Source organism: Passer domesticus, chromosome 14 (assembly GCF_036417665.1).
Source record: "Passer domesticus isolate bPasDom1 chromosome 14, bPasDom1.hap1, whole genome shotgun sequence".
NCBI lineage: Eukaryota > Metazoa > Chordata > Aves > Passeriformes > Passeridae > Passer > Passer domesticus.
In genome coordinates, this window is record NC_087487.1 from 17,363,164 (window position 1) to 17,388,271 (window position 25,108).

A 25,108-nucleotide genomic window follows, 5' to 3' on the forward strand; every position below is an offset into this window, starting at 1 on the left:
ATCCCAGTGGAGCATCCCAGACTTCCAGAGCATTTGGACAGGAGCCCAAGAGGCTGCAAACCCCAGGACAGGGGCAACATCCCAGGCAGCCCTCAGTGTTGCCAAGGGCTGGAGCCAGGAGCGAGGGACAAGCCCCACAGTGATACCCAAACAACAAAAGAGGAATCTGTCTTAGGAGCAGCACTGGTGTGTTTCTTGAATCCAAATCCCAAAGTTAATTGAACACCACAGACTTTTCAGAAAGGCCTTGAAATTGTTTCTGACAAGGATAAGGGGTGTGTGGCAGGAGGGGGCTGTGGTCCTGTTGTGGTGGTTGCATTGCTCCCTGCTCCCAGCCGATGGGGAGGAAGGATTTCTCCTCTCACCATCACAGAGGTGGATTTGGCCCTGCAGTTCCTAGGAAACAAGCCCTCTCCCCCTCTGAAACTGGTGTTGGGGTGGTTTTGTTTTTTTTTTTTTCAACTTTAAATGTACGACGAGGAAGCCAAGTTTCATGGCCATTATTGCAGAGTTAATAACCCTTTGGAGACTGCAGACATGTGTTATATCCATCTTCCCGAGCAGCCACTTGGCTCGCCGCTGGAAAATGCCAGCATGGGAAGGGTTAACTTGGCCACTGCTCAGCCTTCTCCCTTCTCCAAACCCTTCCTGTCCTGCTCCTCTCCCCGACCTCACAGGTGCTGCTCTCCTGCCGGGACACTCCGATGCTTTTCCTGCTCTCCCCGCAGCTCCTCCCCTCTCTGCAGCCTTTGGGAATCGGGAATTTCCTCCCCTCCGGGCGCTGCAGAGTTTGGCCAGGCTGCTTGGGCACGAACCTGGCAGGTGCCGCTGTTACCTGTGCAAATGACCCCCCAAAGGAGCCAGAGACAGTTTAGTGACAAGCAGGGACCAACAAAAGCTCCTTTGTAGCTTCAAATCATCAGCCAAATAAACACAAGTAGTTTCAGAGGTGCCAACAGTGGTTTCCTTACAGACTGGCTTTACACACTGAGCCAGAGGTTCAATTAAAGCTCTTCTCTGGTGGGGCGTGTTTCAGGCTGTGCTGCTTCATGTTGGACTCACTTCTTACAGGTGGTCTCAACCATCTTCAAGGTCCTTTTCAGCCTAAACGATTCTAGGTGGAGTCACCAGCATCTAGTGCTGTTCATGCAGCCCTCAGCAGAGGCACTTAGGAGGTCTCTCCTTACAGCAGCCTGAATTCTCCCAAGCCTGCAAGAGGAAATCTCCCTCTGGGACACCTCTCTCAAGTCTGGCTCAACATGGACAGTCTGTTCATTAGCTCCTGGGAATAGCAGAGCAGAAAGAAAAGTGACAGTGACTCTGGAGGTGTCCAGGGACAGAGCTGAGCCACCAGCACCTGTGTCCTCAGGGGAGCACACAGCCTGCTCCAGTTCAGCTAAGACCATGGCAGGAGAGCTGTCCTTGTCTTTCTCCTGGCAGGGGACTTCATCCACAGGCTGACAGAGGGTCCCTTTTGTCACAGGGAGTTTGCTTTGGCTGAGCTGTGTCTGCAATTTCTGTCTCACAATAATTGCATCACATGAGGTCTTCCCTGAAGATCTTCCCTGCAAACTCTTTCCCCCTGCATTGTTTCCAGGGGGCTCCCAGCTTCACCCAGCTGCAATAGGGAAAAATTCCCTGTTCCATAGAATACTGAGAAATGAGAAAAAAATATTCCTGTGGGATAGGGGCTGAGGAATGGACTCCTGAAATTCAAGGTTGCTTCACATTTGGCTCCATTCCCACCCTGCTATGGCTGTCTGTGAAAAATCTTTCAGGGTAACTTTGGTGAAGATTTGCAGGGATCAGTTTAGAACAGTGTCAGGACCAGAAAATAACTGCACACAGGCCACAGTGGGTGAGAAAAGTCAGGAATATACAAGAACATACTCCCAGCTGAGCAACACAACTGCAGGGTGCTGGGAGAATCCATCCCTCAGGGCGGGCAGCACTTTGTGTAGAGAAATCAGAAATGAAAGCGCTCCACCACCTCCGGGCAGGCCGTGCTGGGATTTTCAGACAGACAGGACTGGTGCAGGTCGGGTGGGGATCAGGAGTTCGTGCACAGAGAGCCTCGGCAGGGTCAGCCACGCGTCACTCCCCAGGCATGCGGGGACAAACGGACAAAGCAAAGAGCTGCCATTGTTTGACCCTAAAGTTCAGCCAGGCTTTTTATGAAGTCCAGTGTTGCCACCTCAGATGATGTTATCAGGAACCTGGGAATAGCTGGCACTTTCTTTTGTTATGATTTATGGTTTGTTTGGGTTTTTCCTCTCTGGACCGTGGCTCCTGCAATCATGAGATTGATTTCTCATTTAACTCCATGTTTGACCCCCTGACAGGCTGGGAAAGTGAGCTAGGAGAAGCCTAGAGGGTTTTTGCTCAGGAGCAAATGAAAAAGTTCCCAACCATGGGATTCTTTAAGATAATCCTTTCTCAAAAATTATGCTATTGATTCTTTCTGTGTGTGTGTGGAGGCAGAAGCTCTGAATGCTTGGAGCTGACAATGGCAAAGCCCTTCATGCAGGTGCCACTTCCTTGGCACTGGCAATATCCCACATCTGGTGTTTTCCCATCTCCTCTCAATCATCTCCCTTTGTGTCCAACACCTGAGGTCCTTGGATGAAGATCACCCCTCCAAAATGAATATTTCATATAAGGCTTCTCCTTTTCTGCATGTTCCTTACAGCAGGACAGAAGGAGCCAGAGGGGGAGATTTGCAAGCCAAGAAGGTGGTGCATGGCTTGGAAGAGATGATACCAAGGGGATGCACAAGGCACTTCATCCATCTGCATGGATGGCTACTGGAGCCTGGACCAGGTGGTCCAGTCCAACTGCACAGACATAAAGTGGCTTCTCATCACCATGAAAGTTCTAATAAGGGAAACTGCTGACTTAAAACACTCTTAATAACGTTTTCCTATTTCTTTAGCACCTCTCCCTTGGGCATTCTCTCCTCCCTTCACAGCATCTTGGCCAATTACACTTGCAAAACAAACAGAAAACTCAATATCCCCAGGAGCAGGGATTGCAGGGTCAGGGGCCCTGCCAGGTGCTGCAGTGGGGGCTCCAAGGTGGGTGACACCAGAGGAGCAGCTCTCCTGCAGCCAGCAAGGCCCTTTCCCATCCCTGGAGGGGGCTCCAGCCAGGCACTGAGTGGGGGGACAAGCCAAGGTGGGAAGGGCTGTCCTCCAGGCACTGCTGGAGGGTGGCACTGAGCTGGGGAAGAGCTGTGCCCCAAAGCCAAGCCCCTCTGGCCCCACAGCCTGGGTGTGTAAAACACCCCTTTTCTCCTGTGGAAGTGAAACAGCCCCAAGCCCCCGAGCTCAGGTGATCATGGCTCTGAACTTTTACTGTCTAACCCTTCTTTTGTGTCATATTCAAGCTGCTCCCAAGCTGCCCTCAAAGCTTTGTCAAACCATTTGAACTTTCACAGAAATTCGGCGATCAAAAAACACCTTTTCTCCATGTGTAGTGATAGCACCAACACCATTCAGAGCTATTTTCCCCACAGGACACTTTACTCAAGTTTATGCTGATTTTCCTGATTGCTTCCATTCTGGATGCAGAGCTGTGCAGAATCATTACCATAATGCCATTGGCAGAAGCTGTGCAGAGTTCACAGCACAACCTCTGACTGCTTTTAAAAATTCACAACACAGTTTTGTCAGCCTTCCCTTTTTCCTCCTCCTTCTCTTGGGGCTACTCTGCAGTTCCCCCCTTCTGAGTCAATCAGTCTTTACATTCCCTCCCCATCACCCCCAGCTGAGTCAGTAAATCCCTCATCACCATCCCAGGAGCCTTTACATGAGCTCCACAGCCTGGAGATGCAAACTGGGATGTTTGGTTGTAGGATCATAAAATCATAGAATGGTTTGGGTTGGAGGAGCCCTTGAGGATCATCTCATTCCAATGCCCTGCCACAGGCAGTGATGCCCCCCACTAAATCAGGTAGCTCAGGGCCCCACCAAACCTGATTTTGGTCAACTGATGTTGTCTGTTTGTGTTGGCTGTTTGGCCTGGGGGTCACCTGGAGCACCTATCTGGGACAAGAGCTCCACTTTCTGGGCTCTTGGGCTGCCCTGAAGCAGTGAAAGCATGTTTTTTTCTCAGGGCATAAAGGAGGGTGGGCAAGATGTGCTGTGACCATTGCAGGGCCACATCTGCAGCCCTGTGCACTTTGGCAGATGCTGTTCACCTCACACTCCTGTAAGGGATTGCAAAGGCTGCCTTTTCCTGCACAGCCAGCGAGGAAACCCCACTGCCCACGTCAGCACAGAGCTCAGGGTCACTAACATGAGGTCAGTGCGAGGTCTGGAGGGAGCAACACGCCTGGAGTCTGAAACACATCCTGCTCCTAATCAGCAACAGCCACCAATACCTCATCCCAGTCCATTTGGGGCCAATATTGTCATTTTTTGCAAGATCATATAGCAAACCAGTAACAGAGTTGAGATGTTCCTCTGCTGCTGGATCCCCTCTCCCAACAGAGCTGGCAATTGACTTTGGCTTGGCTGCAAGTGTTTGTTCATAACAACAAAACATCAGCAAAACTCTAGGACTGTTTCAAAGGCCGGCTGTCAGGAATTCTGGGCTGGACACACGCAGGAAAAGAGGGGAGAAGTGTGTCAGTGAACCTGCTGGCAGGGAGGATCCTCTCCAGCCTCGTCTGTGAGCTGGGATGGAGGGAACTGTGCTGACAGCTGGGCACCAGCCCATGGAAACCTCCATGGAGAGAGCCCTACAGGCATCCCCAAAGCTCCAATCTGCAGGGACAGCAAGTCAAATCCAGCTGTCTCCTGGCTCTGAGTGAATCCCAGGGAAGAGCTGGGGTTAGCTGGGAACCACGGAGGTTGTCACCCGCAGCATCCAAACACCTCCTGTCCATCCACTGCTATGGAGAGAGCTCATGGAAATTTTTCATCCTGCTATCAAAGCAAACCAGATCCCAGCTCTCGTAGCTGAGCACAGCCTGACCACGAGGGCTGTGCCAAATGGGATCAAAGCAGCTTGTTTGGACAACGTGTCCCTTTTTCCTGCTGACACCCGTGGGGAGTGTGGGAGTGTGCACCTCATGCTTTTGGTGGAGTGGAGCCTGTCTCCTGAGGTGGAATGGCACCATCAGATTGGCATCATTAGAATGGCAGTGTAACCCCCATTATTCTGAAAGATTTATGCTCCTTATTTGCATTACAGACATTAAGGATCTAGATGAGAACAGGACTTCACTTACCGCCAGCTACAAACCCTGTGGTTGAAAAATATGTAGGTTAAAGAGTCAATAGGATAAATGACAGGCAGTAAAGCAGTGTCAGAGCAGATTTAACACCCTTTCTGCTCCAGCCCTACCCCAGATACACCAGGTACAGCTCTGGTACCAGGAGACACAGCAGGACAGAACCTACAGGGAAAGGGCTAGTGGTGACACCCAGGCAGATGCCAGCCCTTGGGACACCAGCACACGGGGCCTCTGGACTGGCACCAAACTTAATCACAGTAAAACTGAAGTGTTTTTTTATCCGACACCTGTTTCACAGTCAGAGACCGATCGAGTGGAAATGCCAGCTGCATGAAGTTTGCATATTCAACGCGATATTCAACGGAATCTGTTTTCCGGGGCAAAAAGATGGACAGCAACGCTCCACGGAGCCGTGTCCCGACGGGAGCCGTGTCCTGCTATTGCCACCTCGTGGGGCCTCGCAGCAATGACCAGGTCACCAGCACGGGGTGGCACGGCAGGGGCCCGGGGCGTTCTCATCGCAGCAGGCCCAGCAGCGCTGGGCTCTCCAGAGGCAGCTGCAGCCAGAACCAGGGAAGCAATTCCCTGGTTCACTGAAGGCTGTGCATCCCCTGCAGAATGGTCAGGGTGATAGAACAGCCCTACCCTTAGGCTAAAGGGGACATTGCTAGAGTCCTGTTCTCTGCTCACCCTTGCAGGACCCAAAAGCAAAAAAACCCTGCAAACACACAATCCCTGCCTGACCTCACTGCCCTTGCAATGGGGAAATGTATGAGACATTCTTTGGTTGCTGAATAATTTCTCCTTTAAATCAGCAAAGGAACTAGGTAGGATTTGCACGGCCTGATAAGATTTAGCACAACCTGATAAGATTTAGCTCCTGCTTCCCACAGATTCTTATGAAATCCTAGGACTTCTGTTCTGTCTACAGCCCATGACAACTGAGACACTTACCCACAGGTGCAGTAGGAAGGCCTTTTAGCAGCTTTCTCCTGCTCTTTGTTGTAGAAAGCAAACATACAAATCTTCCAGGAATTCACAGGAGTTTTAGGACTCCTGGGATTTCCAGTCAGCCAGGAAAAGCACAAAACCAGCTCTGAGGTCCAAGGGGGAGTCAGGCTCACCCAGCTGGAGGTGAAGTGTGGGGTCGTTGCCGCAGCTGCAGGTCTGCTGGGCTCTACTCGTGGCTGCCCTGGCCCAGCCCCAGCCCAGTCCCCTCACTCACATACTGGGAATGTTGTGAAGGAGCTTTTCCCAGATCCTCCTGCTTCGCTCCTGCCCTGGGAACTCTGGCTGGGCTCGGTGTGAAGCCACTGGTGCTCGGGGAAGAGGAGTTGTCCTGGCTGCAAAGTTCATCTCTGAGTCCAGGCGACGCTGGCTGCTGCTGCTCGGAATGCTGATCCCCACACAGAACTACTGTCTTTTGCCTCCTCCTTCTCTTGGGACTTGTTCCTCCTAATGCTGTTACTGCTCTGCTTTGTGATTCTTGGTGATGTCAGTTCTGCCTTTAAGCCGTTGTTGCGTTGCCCCAGCCATTTTTGCTCCTGCTTTTCCCACTGTTCCCTTCTCTCCCCTGGCTCAGAAGCCATCTCCAGCTGCACCCACATGCTGAGGCACTTGTGACAACCACGGCTCCTATGTCACCTCTTCCTGGTAAATTTGGCCTTGGATTGTGGGCATTAGCATCAGCAGCCCAGGTATTGCTCAGATGCTGAGCAGGCAGGGGACAGGAAGCAGAGTGCTCGCTGGAAGTGAGGATTCTGCCTGGAAAAGGGGAGGACTGCTTTGCTGGGAATGTCCTTGAGAGGATACGTGCCCAGATTGGGACAGGCAGTGCTGTGCTCAGGTGAGCATCCTGCAAACAGAAATGTTAAATTTCCAGGGAGGATTTTGCCCTGGGCTATTGGAAGAGGAAACCCTGGGGCTGTGCCTGCTGGCTAGAGAATGCAGCGCCATGCTGTCCTTGTTGTAACTGTCACATGAGATCTGGGTCTAATTCAGTATCATGGGAAAAACTCCTGTGAATTTCAGTGGAAATTTAATCACTTATTTCCCTCCTCAACTTAACTTCTTTTAGACCAGCTTCTTTTGTGGTAGGAAAAATACGGACTTTTCAGCACCTGAAACAACTGCCTGGGACCTGTTTCTTCCCACCCAGCTCAAAACAGAGCTCCATGGCTACAAGGCCATGCTTCTTGCACTTCAAAGTCACTGTGGAGAGGGTTTATACTTGTTATTCCACTTAATGTTTCTGACTTTGAAATGATTATGGGGTCTCCTCTGAATGCTTTATGGGGTAACAAAACTCAGAAGAATAGGGCTCACTCCAGCTGAGTAAATAGAAGCTATTTTCATAAATCTTGAGACTATTGGAACATCAACAACATTATCCTGTGTGGGTTGTTATGACTTTGTGTTTGCAGATTTGTGTGTTAAAGCTCAGCCTTGTGCTTTCAGCCTTGTCTTCTATTACAGTAGAAACTTCAGGTAGCCCCAGAGAGGGCTCTCCAGTCCAACAACCTCTCAGAGCCCCACTTGAAGCTCTCTGTAGCCAGCCTGGGTGGAGATCACACTGCTTTGATCGCTTCCTTTTCCTTGGAGGGAGCCCATCAAACTGCCAGGGAACCAGGAACAATCATTTCCAGTGATTTTGGTGAAATCAGCTCCCAGGTACATTCATGGCTCATGTGCTGCTCCACACCAAAGGTTCCCAGCTCGGGGGCAGCCCTGGAGCTGCTCTCACACCTGGGCTGCATCCCTGGGCTCAGCATGGACTGTCACTCCTGGTGATTGCTCCTCTTCAAACCCACAGCTGAGGGAAGTGCCTGTGGAGATGGTGTTTTTCTTCCAAATTCAGCAACTTTTTTTTTCAATTCTTCACAGTTTGCAAGTTGTTTGTAGCCAAAACTCACACAGCCCTGCTCAGTTTGTTTTTCATCTGCTTTATTCTTACTCATAAGCTTAAAAAAATCAGCTAATAAAACCAAAGTGTTCTGCTAGAGTTCATTATTTGGGCTGAAACACCTTCCTTTCTGTTTGACTGCCCATGAGAAGAGAAGGTAAGTCAGAACCTCTGTGATCTTCCCAACCAGGGAGGCAGAAATGGAAAGAAGAAATACGGAGAAGTTTTTCAGCTGATATAAATGAGCACAACTCCCTTGTTTTCTGTAGAGCTTTCCTGCTTTTGCCAGCTGAAGATCCAGGTTTGAGCTGTCTCACAGGTGCTTGTGATGAGCCACTGATAATCCCACAACAACCTGCTGGGCAGCAGCACAGTCCTAACACACAGAACTCCCTAGGCAACCCTACTGTGCACCCCAAAACCCAGCTGGGTAGAGATACAAGCAGGTGTAACATTCCTGGTGTACTCAGGAGCACTCACAAGTACTTTAATCTAAGCATAAACCTTGAAAAATACAAAGGATGGCTGATGCCCCCATTAATCTTGCTTCCTCTCCACTTGTTAATTGTTCAGAAAAACACAAGTTCATTTACAGATATTGCTGTTAGGTCTTGTGAAGACATCCAGCTTTTCCAGACAGCAGAAAAACTTGGAAGAGTAAGGAATTATTTCCTGAACTAATAATGCTCCCATTGAAAAGCTTGGAGGGAATGGAAAGCAGAGAGGAGGACACTGCATGGAAGAGAAAACAAGGAAATCCTCACCTAGACACCTCTTTTTAAAAAATATTTATTTGTAGTGTATATTTCAATTTACCAAAGTCAGTGGTGTTAAGAACAACAAAAAAATAATTATACCAAATAACACTAATAGACAAAATGAGTTCTGTGGAGTAAAGGAGATCTGTAAACCCAATCCAGAGCAGGCTGGTAAATCTAAGTATGACACAAGTATGGAGGAAGCAGAGTACACATGGACAGCAATACCTGAACTAAATCCAGAGAAATTAAACAGAGCAGAAGAGTTTCCCCTGCATTTTATGGACTAAGATTTGATTTTCAGTCTAGAGCTCTATCAGAAATATGTGGCACAGTCAAAGTGACACAGCAAAGCCAGATGCACAGTGTCAACTCATTGAACCAGGACACACTTTGTGAAATGGTAAAAAGAAAATGTTAGAGCATCTGTGCTCCCATACACACCTACAGTTGTTCTGCACCTGCACTTTGAGACTCTTTGTACAACAAGATTATAAAAATGTTGAATCTTCATTGCATTGCATTGAATAGACTGAAAATCTTGAAGCACCATGACATAAATTTCTTTAGCAGAAATTGTGCCCCCATGACCTCAGCTTCTTGTTTCTGAGTTTCCATCAGTAAAAAGGGGGAAATTAAATGCACATAACTCCAGGAATGACCAACCTGATGTTAACAGAAGACACTCTGACAGCCCATTCCCACTTCTTTCTGTGCTGTGGGTATTTATTACCAGTGGTTTACATTCAGAATTTTTAGGTCTCATCCCCTTGGTTGTCCATGACAGTAATCCCTGGAAAGGACCCTCCATGGCTGGCCTGCCTTCCCCCCCTCCCACTGCAATATTACTTAGTTGCTCACTGTGCCCAGACTTCACCTTCAGGATGTTACTTTCTTCCATATTCTTCTGTATTCACCCAAATTTTGCCTCAAAGTTTTACATCTGATTGAATTCATCTACCTTTTGTTCTTCCTCTAAGATCTCAGTTTCACATCAACTTAGAACAACAGTTCTTGCAATTAGGTTGGATAACTGCAGTCCAAAATTCCTCCTAGGCAAGACTCCAATAGAGTTAATTGGCTTCAGTGGGAGACTTGTCCTGAGTAGGAAAGGCAAAGTTTTGGCCTCAAGGAGACTATAAATTCCAGTTTAAAAATCAGTAGTTGTTCAGAGGCTCATTCCTGTGACAACATCATCCTTTGTGTTTCCTTTCCTAGTCATAGGAGGAAAGCTTCTGGCACCAAAATCAAATGATAATACCTTGGCCACCTCCCAAAAGCCCGTTACATCTCGAAGAAAGCACGGCTGTCTCTCCCAGGGGAGTGCAAATCCTCCAAGACGCCGGATTTCCACGTTCTGTTAGGAAAGTGTTTTCACGCAGGCAATAAACGGGCCCCGATAACAACTGTGCCCCTGCCAAACTCTGCAGTTGCTTTACATGCCGCCATCAGTGCTTACACTCCCCATGCTCCCCCCTGCAGTATTTAAGGTGTTCTCATTCGTGCAGAAAGGGCACTGGTGGCCAAAGGCTGCCCACAGGGTTCTGCCCACTCAGCCCAAGTGAACTACAAGCACCAGGACAGGGGTCCTTTTCCACCACCACACATCTCCCTTCCTTGTCAGAAGCTGTAGGCCATGCTCCTTCCTCAGTGTAATTCCCTGTGTGGTAAGACATGCACATTTGGGTCCAAAACGGTCAAAATACAAGTAAAAATGTAGACTCTGTACCAAAGCCCTCCTAACAGCTTCTTGTAACTGCATGAAACTGACTTCTTTCTTCATATCTGAGATCCCAAACATTTCCCATTCTTTCAATGCTTCAGTCACTGAATTACATCCCACTTGCCAAGGAAATCTTGGGAAAACAAGTCAGTCCAGTAACGCTTCCTGTAGGTCACCAATTCCTGCTGGAGGGAACGGAGCCGTTCTGACCCGAACGCTGACTGAGGCTGCTCTAGGAGTGGTCCCCTGGCCTCCATCAAACTACTGGATTTAGCTCCCCAGATGATCTCAGCTACTGTAGAACCACATGCAGAGCCTCTTGCCTCCCAAACTTATGACACAAATCCTTTATGACCCTGTGAGCTAATGCAGAGGGAAATGGGACTGGCACCACCCTGTTTACAAGGCCTGGGCTCTCCATGGAGAGCCCTGGGACTGAAAATGCTGCTGCAGCCCCCCTTGTGTTAGAACAGAAGTGCAAATTTAGGGTAGAGGCACTTTGGGTAAGAGGAGCTGCTGCTCACTGGTTACAGCATAAACAGCCCGTGGCTGAAGTCACATACCCCAAGTTTGGGTCCAGCTGATTTTATAAAAGAGCAGAGATGGAAATACAGAGCCTGGTACCAAAGGAACCCACAGCAGTGACAGTGACATCCTGTGCCAGTCCCGTGCTCCCCAGTGCCCGGGTACCTGCAGTGAACACTCCAGAACCACAAATCAGAACTTGGTGGCCTTGCTCCAGAAAAGGCAGCATCCAAAGCTGTGAGAGGTCACAAGAAGGGAACGGATGAGAGCTGGTTTTAACTCTCTGGTCTGAAGATGAGTGAGGAGCAGAGTGTTTTTCCCAATTTTCATTTCCCCTTTCTCTCCCCTCTGCACCTTCTGTTCTAACACTGGGCCAAAATGACTGAAAGACATTTGAGAAGCCTGGAGCTCAATGGAGAATTGGGGCTGAGTTTTGCTGTTTTAGCAGTGACTTCCTTGACACAATATTTCAGCTATCTATCACTTCAGAGAAAGACTATATTTCTACACTGAAGCCAACTCTTCACAGACAAGTAATTTGAATTCCTCCACGTTCGCTTCCTCTGGCCTCCAGGAAATGAAATATAACTCAGAAAAATACTCATTTTGATGAGGGTTTAAACTGAAAAGTAAAGATAAAATGCCAGTCACTGTACAGCACTATCAAATTTTTCCCACATTGAGTAATTCTGGTTCCTAATGGAGTTCACACTACCTACCTACCACGAAACATCTGTGATTTAAATTGTTTGATGAAATATATCTTATATCAGATTGAAAAACAACATTAGAATCAGCGGGACACTAAATTACTTGACTCTCTTGAGCTTTGCCCTCGTGGAGCACTGTCAGTCAGCGTGTCCAAACATCTTTCCACACACTCCACAACGATTCTGAAAGTGGGTCATTAACACATTTTGTCATGTTATGCAATTTCTCCCTCCCCTCTAAACTGGGCTTTTTTCCAGGTCCAGTAGCCAACAATAAATCAATCACAGTCTCTCACAAGCCTTTTGACTTAAATCCTGTCCTGTAGGTTGGGCTAAAACCAGAGCAGGAATCACTGCAGGAGGTGAGGCAGGACAGGGCTAGTGGTGACTGCTGCTCAGGAGGTGTTTGCTTGACCCACTGCTGTTCTTGGTGCCACTCTTTGTGGACTCCTCTTCAATGTCTGTAAGAGAATCCTCCTCCTCTTCATCACTCCGATCATCTTTCAAGTCCTAGGGAGAAGAAAGGACTGTGAACATATTTTACTGCCCCAGAAACACACCCTGCCCCCAAAATAGAGGCTGACATCCAAGGGGAGATCAATTAACAGCACTTTCATTTTGCAGAACCAAATGTTCTTTCGACAAAACTGCTTCCATGACCTCAGCCCAGCCACTTGACCTCTTCTTGTTCATTTCTGCTTTTCCCTGTAAAGTGTGACTATTAATCCCTGAGTGCTGGGGGATTAATTAACAGCTGTGAAGTGCAGGGAAGATGAAAAGAATATTGTTTAAAAGCTAAATATGATGAATACACTCATCCAAACACAGGAGCTGAGAGGCTGCCTGCTTCTGACAGGTGTAAACTAAACAGAGATGAGTTGTGCCAGCATCTCCTGGCACCAACTGTGCTCAAAGACACTTGCTGACCCTAAAATTCTCTTTCCTACTCAGTGGTATACACAGCACCAGCACTGGCACAGGGAGGCTGTGTCTGTACTGCTGTTGTGCATCTTGGGTTTATTACCCTGCTGAGGGAACTGCCTGGGAGGAGAGTGGCTCCTCCAGGAGCAGGGATGGAAGGGGTCAGTGAGGCAGCCTGCCCTCAGGAAAATCCCTCCCCAGCTCCATAGGGACAGCTCCTAGCATTTGGCAATCAGGCTTCATCCCAGACAGTCAAAAATGGAAACAGTGAATGTTTCCACCACAGAGAGAAAAGCCATCACAGAGAGAAAAGTCATCACATCTACCCCATGTTTCAGGGAGAGGTGAGACCATGCTGTGCTGTTTGTCATGGCACATAAAACACACCATTAGTTTCCTATTTCTCAACTCCTGCCATAACCCAAGGCCCTACAATGTGTTCAGAAGTGTGTTTCAAACAATTGAGGCATCAGCATTAAACCCAAACACCCCTATTTTCCCTTCAGTGCAACAAGCTCACAAGAGCAGCACCTGCCTGGAAGACTTTCACACCAGTGGGTGACCTGCTCCACAGACTCAGGGCAGGAAGCTCTAGTGAAAAGCTGTACATCCAGAAAACACTTCCTTCTTCCTAATTCCTGAGAACAGGCACCACTTTTTGTGTCTTTTTGTACTGCAGGATGGTGGGGCTTCTCCTCATGACAGAGCTCTGCCTCCCAGGCCTGTGCTGGAGCTGGCAGGAATTCAGCACAGACAATCCCCTGCCTGCACAGGCACACAGGGACCACTCCATCATGGATAAATCTGCCCTCATGTCATCCCTCTGCACCTCAGCTACACAGGCAGAGGCTGCTGGTTCTCCCTGTGGTGTGCCAAGGTCAGGGCAGTGACACAGGGAGGAGAAACCAGGGTTGTCCCTGCCCCTCCTGTATCTGCTCTTGGAATGAACTAACAATTCCACTTCCTTAGCGTGCTGCTCTGAGGCCTTTCTTAAGCACCAAATTCATACAGAGAAAATAAATAACAGCCCAGTAATAACTCATCCAATTGCAATCTCATATCCCTTCATATATTACACTCCTAGTAAAAAGTATAGGGCTAGAAAGCAAATTAAAGCCTGAGCTCTGGCTCATCACAAACGATAAACTTCCTGGAGATTTTCTTTTGCTTTTTCCCTAACAACTTACAAAGGGTATCAAAACAAACAAATCTTACTGTAAATACTGTAAAATAAACTTGGCATGCCATGAGTTAGAGAAAAGTCAAGACAGCCTTTCCCACACAATTTATGAGGTTCTGGCTCTTTCAGATCACCTCACTCCCTCCTGGTATTTTTGCCATTTGTATCTGCAGTAAAAGACAAATGCTGAGGGGATGGGGGGAAAATTGTTGCTTTTCTGCCACCAGAAATGTTTCAGAAAGAAAAGCAAACTAATCCTAAGCAGTGTCTGATCCCAAATCCACTGCACTCCCTGGAAGTGCTCTCATCTCCCTGGGGCTGCACTGTGGGCAGTGACAGGGAGCAGCACTTTGGGACTCCCTGGGAATAATGTCAGGGAAGTTTGTGGTATTTCATTTGGAGTCCCTCCTTGTGCTGCACACAAGTTGCTGGTGCTCAGGCATGTGCTTAAGAACAGCTGGCACACTGCTCTCCTTTGAATGATGGCCAGTTTGTGATATTGATTCCTGTTTCCTATAGGAATGAGCTGGCATTTCCAGCATGGAACTGGAAACTCAGATAGAGTTGGCTTCCCAGTTTTAATGCTGTCAAGCTGGATGCTCTGATTAAAGGCACTATATGTAGTAATTAAAAATCATGTCATGCTTTTTCCAGCCCACTGCCTTTGAGAGAACATCTTACAGATTTCAAAGCAGCAAAATTTAATGTCTTCATATTCTGAAGTAATCGCTGCAAATTTTCTCAATTCTGAGAAAAAGTGTTACTTCTGAAATCCTATTATTAATCAGGAAAAAATGCTGCTAAATTAAATCTAATTTTTATTAGATTTTAATAATAAACTTGCTTCCTGACCAAGAGCCTCTACAAATTCCTGCTTTAGGAGAGTCTGACCATTTTTGTCTGGCTTGTTTAAGTGACAGAACTTGAAATAGCAATAGCTTCATCTGTAACTGGAAATCCAAACAAACCTGTCTTTGCAAACTGTTTAACAGACCATTATAAATATATTAGGATATCCTAAGTGAAGTTTGTGCCTCTTAACTTTGACCTTCTAATAATAACAAAAGTTGTAACATTTGTAGGATTTTCCCCGCTTTAATACCAAGATGTTTTCTCTGAGCCCCTCACATCATATATTATACTCATGTTTTCCAACTCAAAGGCTCTGCTCTGACTGGCCCTGAGCAGCAGCAGATGAATATACTATCAGGAACACAGAGCTGGCAAACTGTAAATACCACAACTGAGGCCATCATTAATACTCAATGCTTTAGTTTAATGGCATCAACTGCATTTATTATACTTCAGCTGGTTTTGGGTAACAGACAAAATGGATGTGTACGTTTTCTGTTCTGGATGACTAACCAATTTAATCTTTCTAAATGGATGAATGGTTTCAAGGTTTATGAGAAGCAACACTAATGCTATAAAGTCTGCAAGAGAGCCATTTGTAGTGAAGCCAAAGCTACAAACTTTTATAATCTTTTTTTCCTTTTGTTTAACCCTTCCACCTGCTGCTCAGTCTGCCTCTTTTAGTTAAATGAACCGTATTTGTTAAGGTAGTTTTGGCTTCTTGCATTTCACTGCTGTTAGAACATGTATCATTGCAGTCATTAGCACCAGATGAACAGTAAAGGACTCTAAGCAACTTCATGGAAAAAAAAAGAGTTCTTGAAGTTAAGAGATGAACAAAATTCTCGCATAAGCAGAAAAACACTGCTCAAATCTCCATCTAAACTAGCAGAGAATTCACTCCTAATTGTACAGGTTTGTCTCTCAATAAAGCACTCAGAGATCACTTCCCTCCTGACAAGCCCTTGGCCCTGCACTGTGCTGCAGCTGAGGAGAGCAGAAGGACAGGGCTGTGCTGACAGCTGATGGAAGCTTTGCTGTCCCCTGGGCTGGTGACACCATGGGGACCTCACTGCTGAAGTGGGGCTGGGCAGACACCACCCTTCCCTCCTGCCCCCTTCACTGGGAACGTGGCATCTTTGTCCAGGGCACGCTGAGGTCACACTGCAGCCACGGCTCCATTTCTGCCACGGCAGGGTAGCTCAAGGGAAGGTGTAAGAGCAGAGGGAAAGACAGTATTAAAAGGCAAAAATAAATTGTTGCAATGTGGATTGATCCTACAAACAGAGAGGAAACCTTAGCAATGTGCCTCTGCTTTCTCAGAAAGGGAAGGGCCCTTGGTAGCAAAAGCCAGTTCCCTGCGAGGGTGGGGAGCCTGGCACTGGGTGCCAGAGCAGCTGTGGATGATCTCTGGAAGGGTCCAAAGCCAGGCTGGGCAGGCTTGGAGCAACCTGGGATGTGGAAGGTGTCCCTGCCCATGGCAGGGGTGGGATGGCATGGGATGGGCTTTAAGGTCCTTTCCAACCCAAACCATTCCATGATTCCAGCTGTGTCCATGCGAGTGGTGGGAGATGGTCCAGGCCTAACTCACCTGGTGGGATCAACACTGACTCCAGGCTTCTCAGCAGCATAAGATTTCAATTTGGCCCCAACTGGACAAGTCTAGAACCAGTTAATTTTTTGGGCTAAGCTTAGTTTACACCCACAGTTAACTGGATTTCACCTACTAAGTACTGATGTATCAAAACAATTCAGAGCTGCTCCCAGAATTTTGTTTTCTGATCTGGTGAAATTTAGATTTCTGGACTTTCAAATACATATTCTTAACATTAGTTGAAATTTTCTGACTCTTAAATGTATCTTCTATTAAAATCAGAACCTTATACCTTAATTCTACCTTAAAAATATTTTAATTTAAACATCTGCAAACACATTGACTAGATCTTGATTTTTCAATGTAAAGACAGTAAATTCCACAGCACCTGCACATATGGAAACAGCTTGAAATACAAAGATGAAAGCTATTAGTCAGGTCAGCAACCACTGCCTCAAATAAAACAGATAATAAACAAGAGAGATTATAAAAAGTCAGTCCAAATAGATAGAAGGGGGTACTTTTCTAACAAATATTACTATAAAGTTGATGAATCTCCGAGTTCAACATGTTGAATTCAACATCAATAATTCAACTCAGCTGACATATGACTTAATAAGTCTTTACTTTCCTATTGAGACTAAGCAATATACAGTTGGACTCAAGCAAACTCCTCTGTATTTCCAGCCTGGAAGATTTTATTGGAAAATATATTTCCCTTTTCAGCTCATACACACTAGGCAATATAAATAATATTTATCTTCCATGGAAGATGCACAGTTGGACTCTGCTGTCTGCAGTTTTTAAATGAAGATGCAGACTCTCTAATTTAATTGTATTGGACATCTTGTGGCAAAAAGTCCTCTTATATAATCCATCTCTTCTATATAATACCCATTCCCCAAGCTTTCCACTGACAGTTTTCAGAGGGAACTCAAAGAAGACTCGTAAAACACAAATTAAAAGTTCCACTAATTCCACAATTATTGAAAAGAATAGCTTTATAAAACTAGATGTTGCTACTTGAACACGTCCCTGATTTTGACTGACGGGATAAATTCAACCCCAGGAAAACCTGCCTGGTGGTGTCACTCAGCACAGCACACCTGGAACTGGGGCTGAGTGCCCTGAGTGCTGTGAAGAACCAAGCCATTGTGTGCAGCTAACCAGGCTCTGTGGCTCTCAGAGGCTGCTGGCTGAGTTACTGAAATGCACTGCCTGAGCCTGGGGGCTTTACGATCATGTCCAAAGCCCAGGAGGTACCGAGTGACTCATAATGTCCCACTGCTTTTTGAATTATTCCAATTCTAAATCCACACTTGGCAAAGAAACAAAGAACAATATAATAGGCATTTGATGCTGTTCTCTATAGTGAACTTTTTTTTACCCTAGGACAGAACTTGCTTTAAGCCAAGGAGTTCAGTGGTATGAACTTTTATCAGAACATGCACTTTTACTCCTTAGAAATGCTGTTTTGGCTACAAAACAGCTGATCAGACACTCGTGCTGTTCTCAGTGAGGTATGACACTGCACTCAATTAATGTTTTGAAACAACACAGCTGCTTAGGAGTATCCCTGCAGAAGCCTTGCAGCACTGTGGACTGAGACCACGACACACAAGTGTGTGACAAGCACCTCTGTCCAGCAGGGACATTTCTCTATAACCTTAGAGACCTTTCCATTCTTGTTGAGGTGTATCTAAACTTTATACCCATACTTAAACATCAACCTCATTGTCAGTCACATACCTAACAAGTAATGTTTTTTTTCCTATATTCATATTGCAATACCTAAAATCCAGCCAGTCCTTGTAACCACCCTGATATCAAGGCTGGGTGTGGAATCCTTTCAGTGGTACCCAGTGAACAAAGTTTATGCAGTTTCCTTGCTCAGCCAAATGTACAGAGATATATACTGTATACTTCTCTTCCTCCTGGTTACAGAGGGACCCTGGAAATTGTGCTAGGCACAGCCTAAGTTACACAAGACAAATCCCAGCCTGGAGCTGCTGCACACCCATCCCTGCCAGCTCAGGCTGCTCTCTGCTTCCTGCTGAGGGGAACCTGCAGTCCTGTGCCTCATCAAAACTCACTACAATTCTGTTACAGGACAAACTGCTCCTTTAAAGGATTTCTTCTCTTCTTGCCATGTAATTATGATATGGAGCACTCCTAGGTCCTCCTAGGGAAACATTTTCTTTAAATACAAGACAGAAAAACTTTCTCAATTGATATTAACCTATCATTAACTAGCTTTATTTCTCTCTTTTAAAATCGATTCACCAGATTGCAGTTCAGTAACTCCCTCTGAAAATATAAGAATTATTCACCTCATAACACAGTCACAATTCAAATCTCTACAGAATATATTAAAAATAGTAAATGAAGGCATCAAAAGTTCTGTAAAGGCTTAGGGTTCACTCTGTGAATTGATTTTTGGCAACTGAAAAAATAAATACATATGCACACTATTACACATATAATTTTTATATAGGTGTATATATAAAACTAGCAAGAAATGGAACATTTCATAAAGATCCTGCTAGAAAATTAAAAGATACAAGCAGTTAAAATGAGAAGCCAGAAAATCTGTCAGCAAATGCCCTTCTGTGAACAGCAAGGTAAAGCAATTAATTTCAGAGCAAAAACTTTACCAACATTTGTCTTTCCTCTGAATTAGGAACTTGCACCTCAAAAGAACCATTTGGATGGGGGATTTACTAGAAGTGGAGCTGCCTTGTGCCAGGGAACACGCAGAGAGGGGCAGGGTGCTTGTTTGGCCAGATCCATTGCTGGTGAAAACTGCCACAATCCCACTGAGCCACACTCATTCCTACCAGCTGAGAGCCTGGCCCTGCATCAGCCCAGGCCAACAGCCTCAGCACTGCAGGGAGGCTTGGGCTGCTCTTCTTAGAGGCACTGGTCACCTGCAGCTCCTACTGAAGTGAAACTCAGCAGCTTAAAACAGAGCAGGTTTTTATTGCAGAGCTGTTCATGGCTCGGCCAACGTGAGACAGGCAAAGGGAGCATCCACACCCCCAGTGTGCTGGACTCTGGCCTGGGGGCTGAGGCTGCTCCTGACAGTCCTGTGTGTGCACAGCAGGGCTCTGGAAGGGGACTTTGCCCCAGTGCTCCCACCCCAGCATACCTCCACCACCCATCTGTTACAATCAAATGCTCACAGTTTATCTTTTGCAGTTTCTCATTAGTTCATTCCTCCTCAACGGTCAGAACAAACCCCTTTGACCCAGGTTTTTGAAGATTTACCTGATTTCTATAGAATGTTCAAGTGAAAAATGTTGTTGAATTATGGACATTATAAACAGAGTTTATAAAAAATAATTTTAAAAAACTGCAGCAAAGAACATTGCTGCTGTATTGAAACCTGATAAGTATATTTTAGTGTGTGGTGTAACAGACAATCCACTAAGCATAGAGAACACACCTCCCTGGAAGTCACTGCTCAGCTGCTGACCCCATTCAGAATCTGGAGTAAATGCAAAGATTTAAACAGAAATCTACCTTTTAACTCCCAGTGCCAGGAAAACTGGTTGAGGCCCCAAAGAGTGATCTTGGATTGGCACAGTGGAGAAGAACTGGTGGTTTTTCCTCTTCATAGGCTCTGTTGGGCTGCACACTTTGACAATATCCATGCCTGGGGGCAGCCTTGACTCCAGGGCTCCTCTGCTCCTTGCCTGTCACTGTAAATACCAGCCAGCAAACCCCAAACTCCCCTGTGCTCCTTCTGCCTGCCTCCCACCCTCCTCCCTTGGATCAGTTTGGCAGCATCAAGTGAGACATGTAGCCAAGCTTTGGGTTTAACTCGATTGCTGCAGCAGAGTGGGAAATATGCAGATGAAAGGAAGTCATAACAGGAAGTAATTTCCCTTTACTAGGGCACGAGCCTCCACGCTGCTGACCTGGCTGGCTAACTCCCATCTCCAGGCTGTTCAACAGCTCATGTCCCCAGGGCAATCATTTGAACCAACTGGGAAGGCTCCCAGATTGAGTGGCTTTCGTGTCTAAGAGGGAAAGATTTCATTTGGCCTATTTTGTTCCCCCAGTAAGCCATCCTCATGAGAAAATCTGCTATAAACATTCATCTGTTGAGAACCAACAAATTCAACTTCTCCACAACCTGTTTTCCTCTAAAATGGAGAAAAATCAACCCCTACTAATCTAGTTCAATCTGTTTTATGTTTGTACTAACCCTCCACTGAGAGAGCTCAAACTCCAAAGCAGAACTGGCCCTTCCCAGTCTAGAAGGGAATAACAAAATATCCAGGAAAAGCTTCTTCAAAACTTCCCAGTTCCAGTCATGAAAAAGTAACTCACAAAATGATCATTATCCTCTAGAATGTATTGCTGCTTTTAAAACAGCCACTTGGAATTAAGGCAAGTGCACCTCTAGGTCTGTTTCACAGGCCTGACAAAACACACAAGAAAACAAAATCTTATGTGCCACTAGGTTAGGAAATAAACCCTGTCCTGTGTTTAACTCCTGTAGTATGGCAACTTTCTAAAGGAAATGACTCCTCACTGAATGTGCTAATTCTCATTAAATTTCAATTTGTTTGATGCCAGCAGATCAAGCATTAAAAAAAAAGTAAGAGGAAAAATGCTGCAGTAGAAAAATGATGGCTGGGAACAGCAGAAGTATCATAACAAGCACTTCACAGCTCTCATTTCAACCCAAAATAGTATTTTCTTACAATTTTCAGTTTCCCCTACTCTGTTTTTAGTCATTCTTTGAACACTAACCCTCACTGTTGCCTTGGGAATTTGGGCCAAATAAGGAATGAACAAACCATGGACAAGGATACGCCCAAGCAGTCTTTAAAAAGCTTACCAAGTCCAAAATGCCAAAGGAATATTGAACATGGAGAGGTTTTTAAAGAGTGACAAGTCCAAAGTGCTGATCTACAGCAGTGCAGGGTCTTTTCTGCTTCAGGAAGAGGAAAGAACCACAGTGAATCCAAGGAAACTGCTGCTGATGACTCCTAAATAACAGCAGCCATTAGTGAGCAGCTCACTGCCTTCATTGAAGGTGGTCTGATGGTGGCAAAACAATTACAAGAGCAGGAAAACCTATTCCTGGACACATGACAGTCTGTTAGAAACCTGCCATTACCCTCCACTGATGGACTTTGCATCAGCCCTGAAGTATCTGAGACATGTGGACATCATGCCCGTTTCCTACAACTTACACATTTTTCAAGATTTAAAGCACCATAGTCTCAAAACCTTAACTCAGTGTGTAATGGGTTTAACATAGATTTTACATCTTAATTTGCCATAATAATGTGGCTATAAGCTGCTGTCATTCACTCCCTTTTTCTGACCTTGGAAATAAAATGTTTAATCTCCACGGGATTTTCCTGGCGAGATGTTTTAAATCAGTGTGCATATGTACATACTTCTCTATATGCTTTTTCAATTTTCCTAAAATATTCTCATATGTGCAGACATGATGACTAGACATGTTTCAGTGGTGCTTGAAACTTGATACAAGTGGGTAATTTAACCATGTAATTGAACAATATTACAGAAACACACGGAGTTTCCTAGCAACAAAAGGCCTTGGACATCAAGATGGCAGCCAGCAGCTAACATTGCAATTGCCTGACCTAACTTGAAAAGAAATTACACTGAAGAATGTCCTCCTTCCTCCCAAAGCAGAGCTGGTACATGGCTACAGGTCTGACCTCCAAGGGGTTTGCTTACAGGCCTTACTCATACACGAGGTCACAAATGTCACATGAGAAAGGACATTTAGGGAACACTTCTATTTTCCAGAGTGAAGAATAATGGTTTTGAAAAAAACTCGGAACCCTCAAGTTTACCCCTATGGAAAATAAAAAGCTTCCTAACATGAAGTAGCTGATTACAACTCAGCTTGTGGATGGAGACCTCCCTGTTCTTAGAGAATTCCCAGAGTGCCAAGGGAGAGGTGGCACAAGTCCCCTGAGCCTGGAGGCCACCAGTGCTGCTCTGTGCCACCAGCCCCTGGGCCAGAGAGTCCCATGGCTGGGAAAACAGGACACAGAGGGATGGCAGAAGATCATCTCCCTTCCTTTTCCCTCACTTTCATCCATCTCTCACTGCAGTATTTGGGAGGAAGAAAATCACAAGATTTTCAGTCCAAGCTCTTTTGCTGAAGCAACTCAGTTGGCTGAGCAGTCATCCCAGAGGGCTGAGGGCAACTGTCCCCTCTGTTGGTGCAGGGGGGAGGTGACAGCTGAGATGAAGAGCTTCTGACCAGCCACTCTCAATCAAAAGCCATCTTCTCCTCAGGGGCAAGAGGAAAGCACAGAAGAAGCCACCAGGCTCCACTTGAGATTGCAGTGATCCCAAAACTCCAGGACTGAGGCACAAGAGAGCACTGAAAAACTTCCTTACACCCTTCTATGCTCAGAGCTTCCTTCAGTTAAACAACAGAAGCCTCTATTCCCAGTTACACCATGACTTCATTTTTCCATCTGAAGTAGCTAACTGTTGCTTCAAGAAAAATATCAAAAATTGCTAAGTTTTCATTCAGAAAACAGCTAGTCTTGGGCAGAGAAACAAACCCCTTCTAACAGCAGAATGATGGTCTACTGGTATTTCCCTAAAATAGCAGCAGCTATTTGTGTGCAGCTTGTCTGCAACAAAGATGTTGGTATAAAAACCCTCCTTGCCAACACCATTCTTTTCAACGTTGCCTTTCCAGCTCTGGAGGCACTGGCTGCTTTCACAGCCAAGTTTGCCACTGCTATGGAAAACAGGCTGCACATGCAAGCCAGCTGAAGTCATCCAGACTGAAAAGGGCCCAGGCTGCTGCTGCTACCACTGTAAAAATGTTATTTGGAAACCATCTTCTCAGAGAGCTGTATAAGGAATCAAAAATCTGTGGTAGGGATGCAGGCTTGGTGCTTTCCCATTTTTTAGCAGTGACGAACACAACAGAGCTCTTATCTCAAAATAAAACATTTCTGCCCCTTACAAAGGCACATCAGCAAGCAGGGCAGATGTGCTTTGTATAGCCTTATATAGCTGGGCTGGCAATGTCCTGCTCACTACTGCATGTGAGCACCTTCTGGCACTGTGCTCTCAGAACCCAGCCAGTGTGCAGGGAGAGCTCTGCCCAGCCTTCCTCTTCCTCAGCTGGGAGGCAGAGGGATGGCTCTCCATTCCTAAGAGGGGCTGTGCACAGGGAACAAGAACAGCACAGAGACAAGGCCAAAATCACACAAAAACCCCCAAGGAGTAAATTACTTTACACCTAGGCTAGAAATAATGTAGTAATTAGTCAAACAGAGGTAAATGACACACAAGAATTACAAGATTCTCAGTGTCTAAGGGAACATAAAAGTTTGTTTTAGAGGTAGAGCAACACAAACCATTTCCTCCACAGATTTGTCCCTTCTGTGTTGCTGTTTGCTGTCTTACAAGGGCTGAGTTTGTAACTTCCAGGGCAGATGTTGGGTCTCCCTATGATACCCAGCTGTCTGTTTGCATAGGATTTGATGGAATCCAAAAATCCAGTACTTTCAGGATGGTTCCTGTTAGCACTCAAACAACAATTAAATACAGGGAGAAAGGAATATTTATATTTCCTTAAGATGCTTCACAGCATAAACTGCTTCAGATAAAAGGACAATCAGTTTAATTAAGTTTTTTTTTTCTTGAGCCTCAGAAAAAATATCATTTTTCAACAGCACAACTTGAAATTTCATCTTAACTAGAAAAATAAACTTGTCAATACTTGTGCCAGATCTTAGAGACATTCTCCAGAGTCCTTCCCATAAGTGCTTTTTGATAAATATTTTATCTACCCTGCACCTCACTGCACATTTCATGGCACGAGACCTTGTGAAAATGTCACTACTGCAGGCAATCAAATGAGACATAAACAGCAGTTTTATCCAGAGTTTTTTCCCATGTGAGTTTTCTCTACAAGGTAAAAGCAGATTAGGCAGCACCAGACTTGCACTGTTCCTCTGCTCCAGCTGAATATGACAGTATTTCATTGAGTCATAATATAATACCAGATATGCTTCGTTTGCTTTTTGGGATCCAAAACCAGTGCTCAAGTTTAGGTGACCTCAGATTTAGGCAAATCTGAAGAAATTTAAGTACTGCAGAAAAATTGTAGTCAAAGCTCTCATCACTTGCTTCTCTTTTTTGGTAAATTCCTACAAAGCCCAGTGACAAAAGATTGCTTTCACCCAGAACACAGGAATTCCTGAGGAGTTCTGGACCATCTTAGGGCTTCAGGTTCTGGGACAGCTCATTTCTCATTCACTATTGGTAGAAAACATCAAAAAACCCTGTTCTAGCTGAAGTCTTTATATTCCAAGTAAGACATTGGGTATGACATTGAGAGGTGCAAAGCACATTTGAACATCTCCATGCTTTGCAGATCCCTATCAGAAATGCTGACTTGAATGCTCAGGACAATAATAAAATTCCAAGTGAATCTATTGGAGGTATTGGCATCTGTTGGATACTTGATACATCTTTATGAAGAAACAAATTTCTTACCTTTAGGAAAACGAACCTTTTCAAAATCTTGAAAATTAAGTAACCCCAATATAAATGCAAGCCTTGGAGGGTTAATAGCATCCCATTGAATAAAAAATATGCTATGACAGGAGTGGTGGAGTAGTAGGTAGGCTGATATAGTGTGGCACGAAGAATCCTAAAAAATAAAGATCATTGTTAT

General features: G+C 45.6%; 1 protein-coding gene across 8 annotated transcripts in view; it reads right to left on the reverse strand.

The window, feature by feature from the left end:
- Positions 1-8,914: 8,914 nt before the first annotated feature.
- The window catches only part of CERS3 (ceramide synthase 3), a 44,144-nt gene continuing 27,950 nt past the window's right edge, over positions 8,915-25,108 (reverse strand). For 7 of the 8 annotated variants that reach the window (XM_064388477.1, XM_064388475.1, XM_064388476.1 and 4 more), the window contains 2 exons: positions 24,928-25,084; positions 8,915-12,367 (listed from right to left, as the gene is read on the reverse strand). In XM_064388477.1, the coding sequence (XP_064244547.1) occupies positions 12,236-12,367; positions 24,928-25,084 (289 nt within the window). In that variant the 3' untranslated portion in view covers positions 8,915-12,235. The remainder of the gene's footprint in view (positions 12,368-24,927; positions 25,085-25,108) is intronic. The other variant, XM_064388479.1, reaches the window with a different exon arrangement.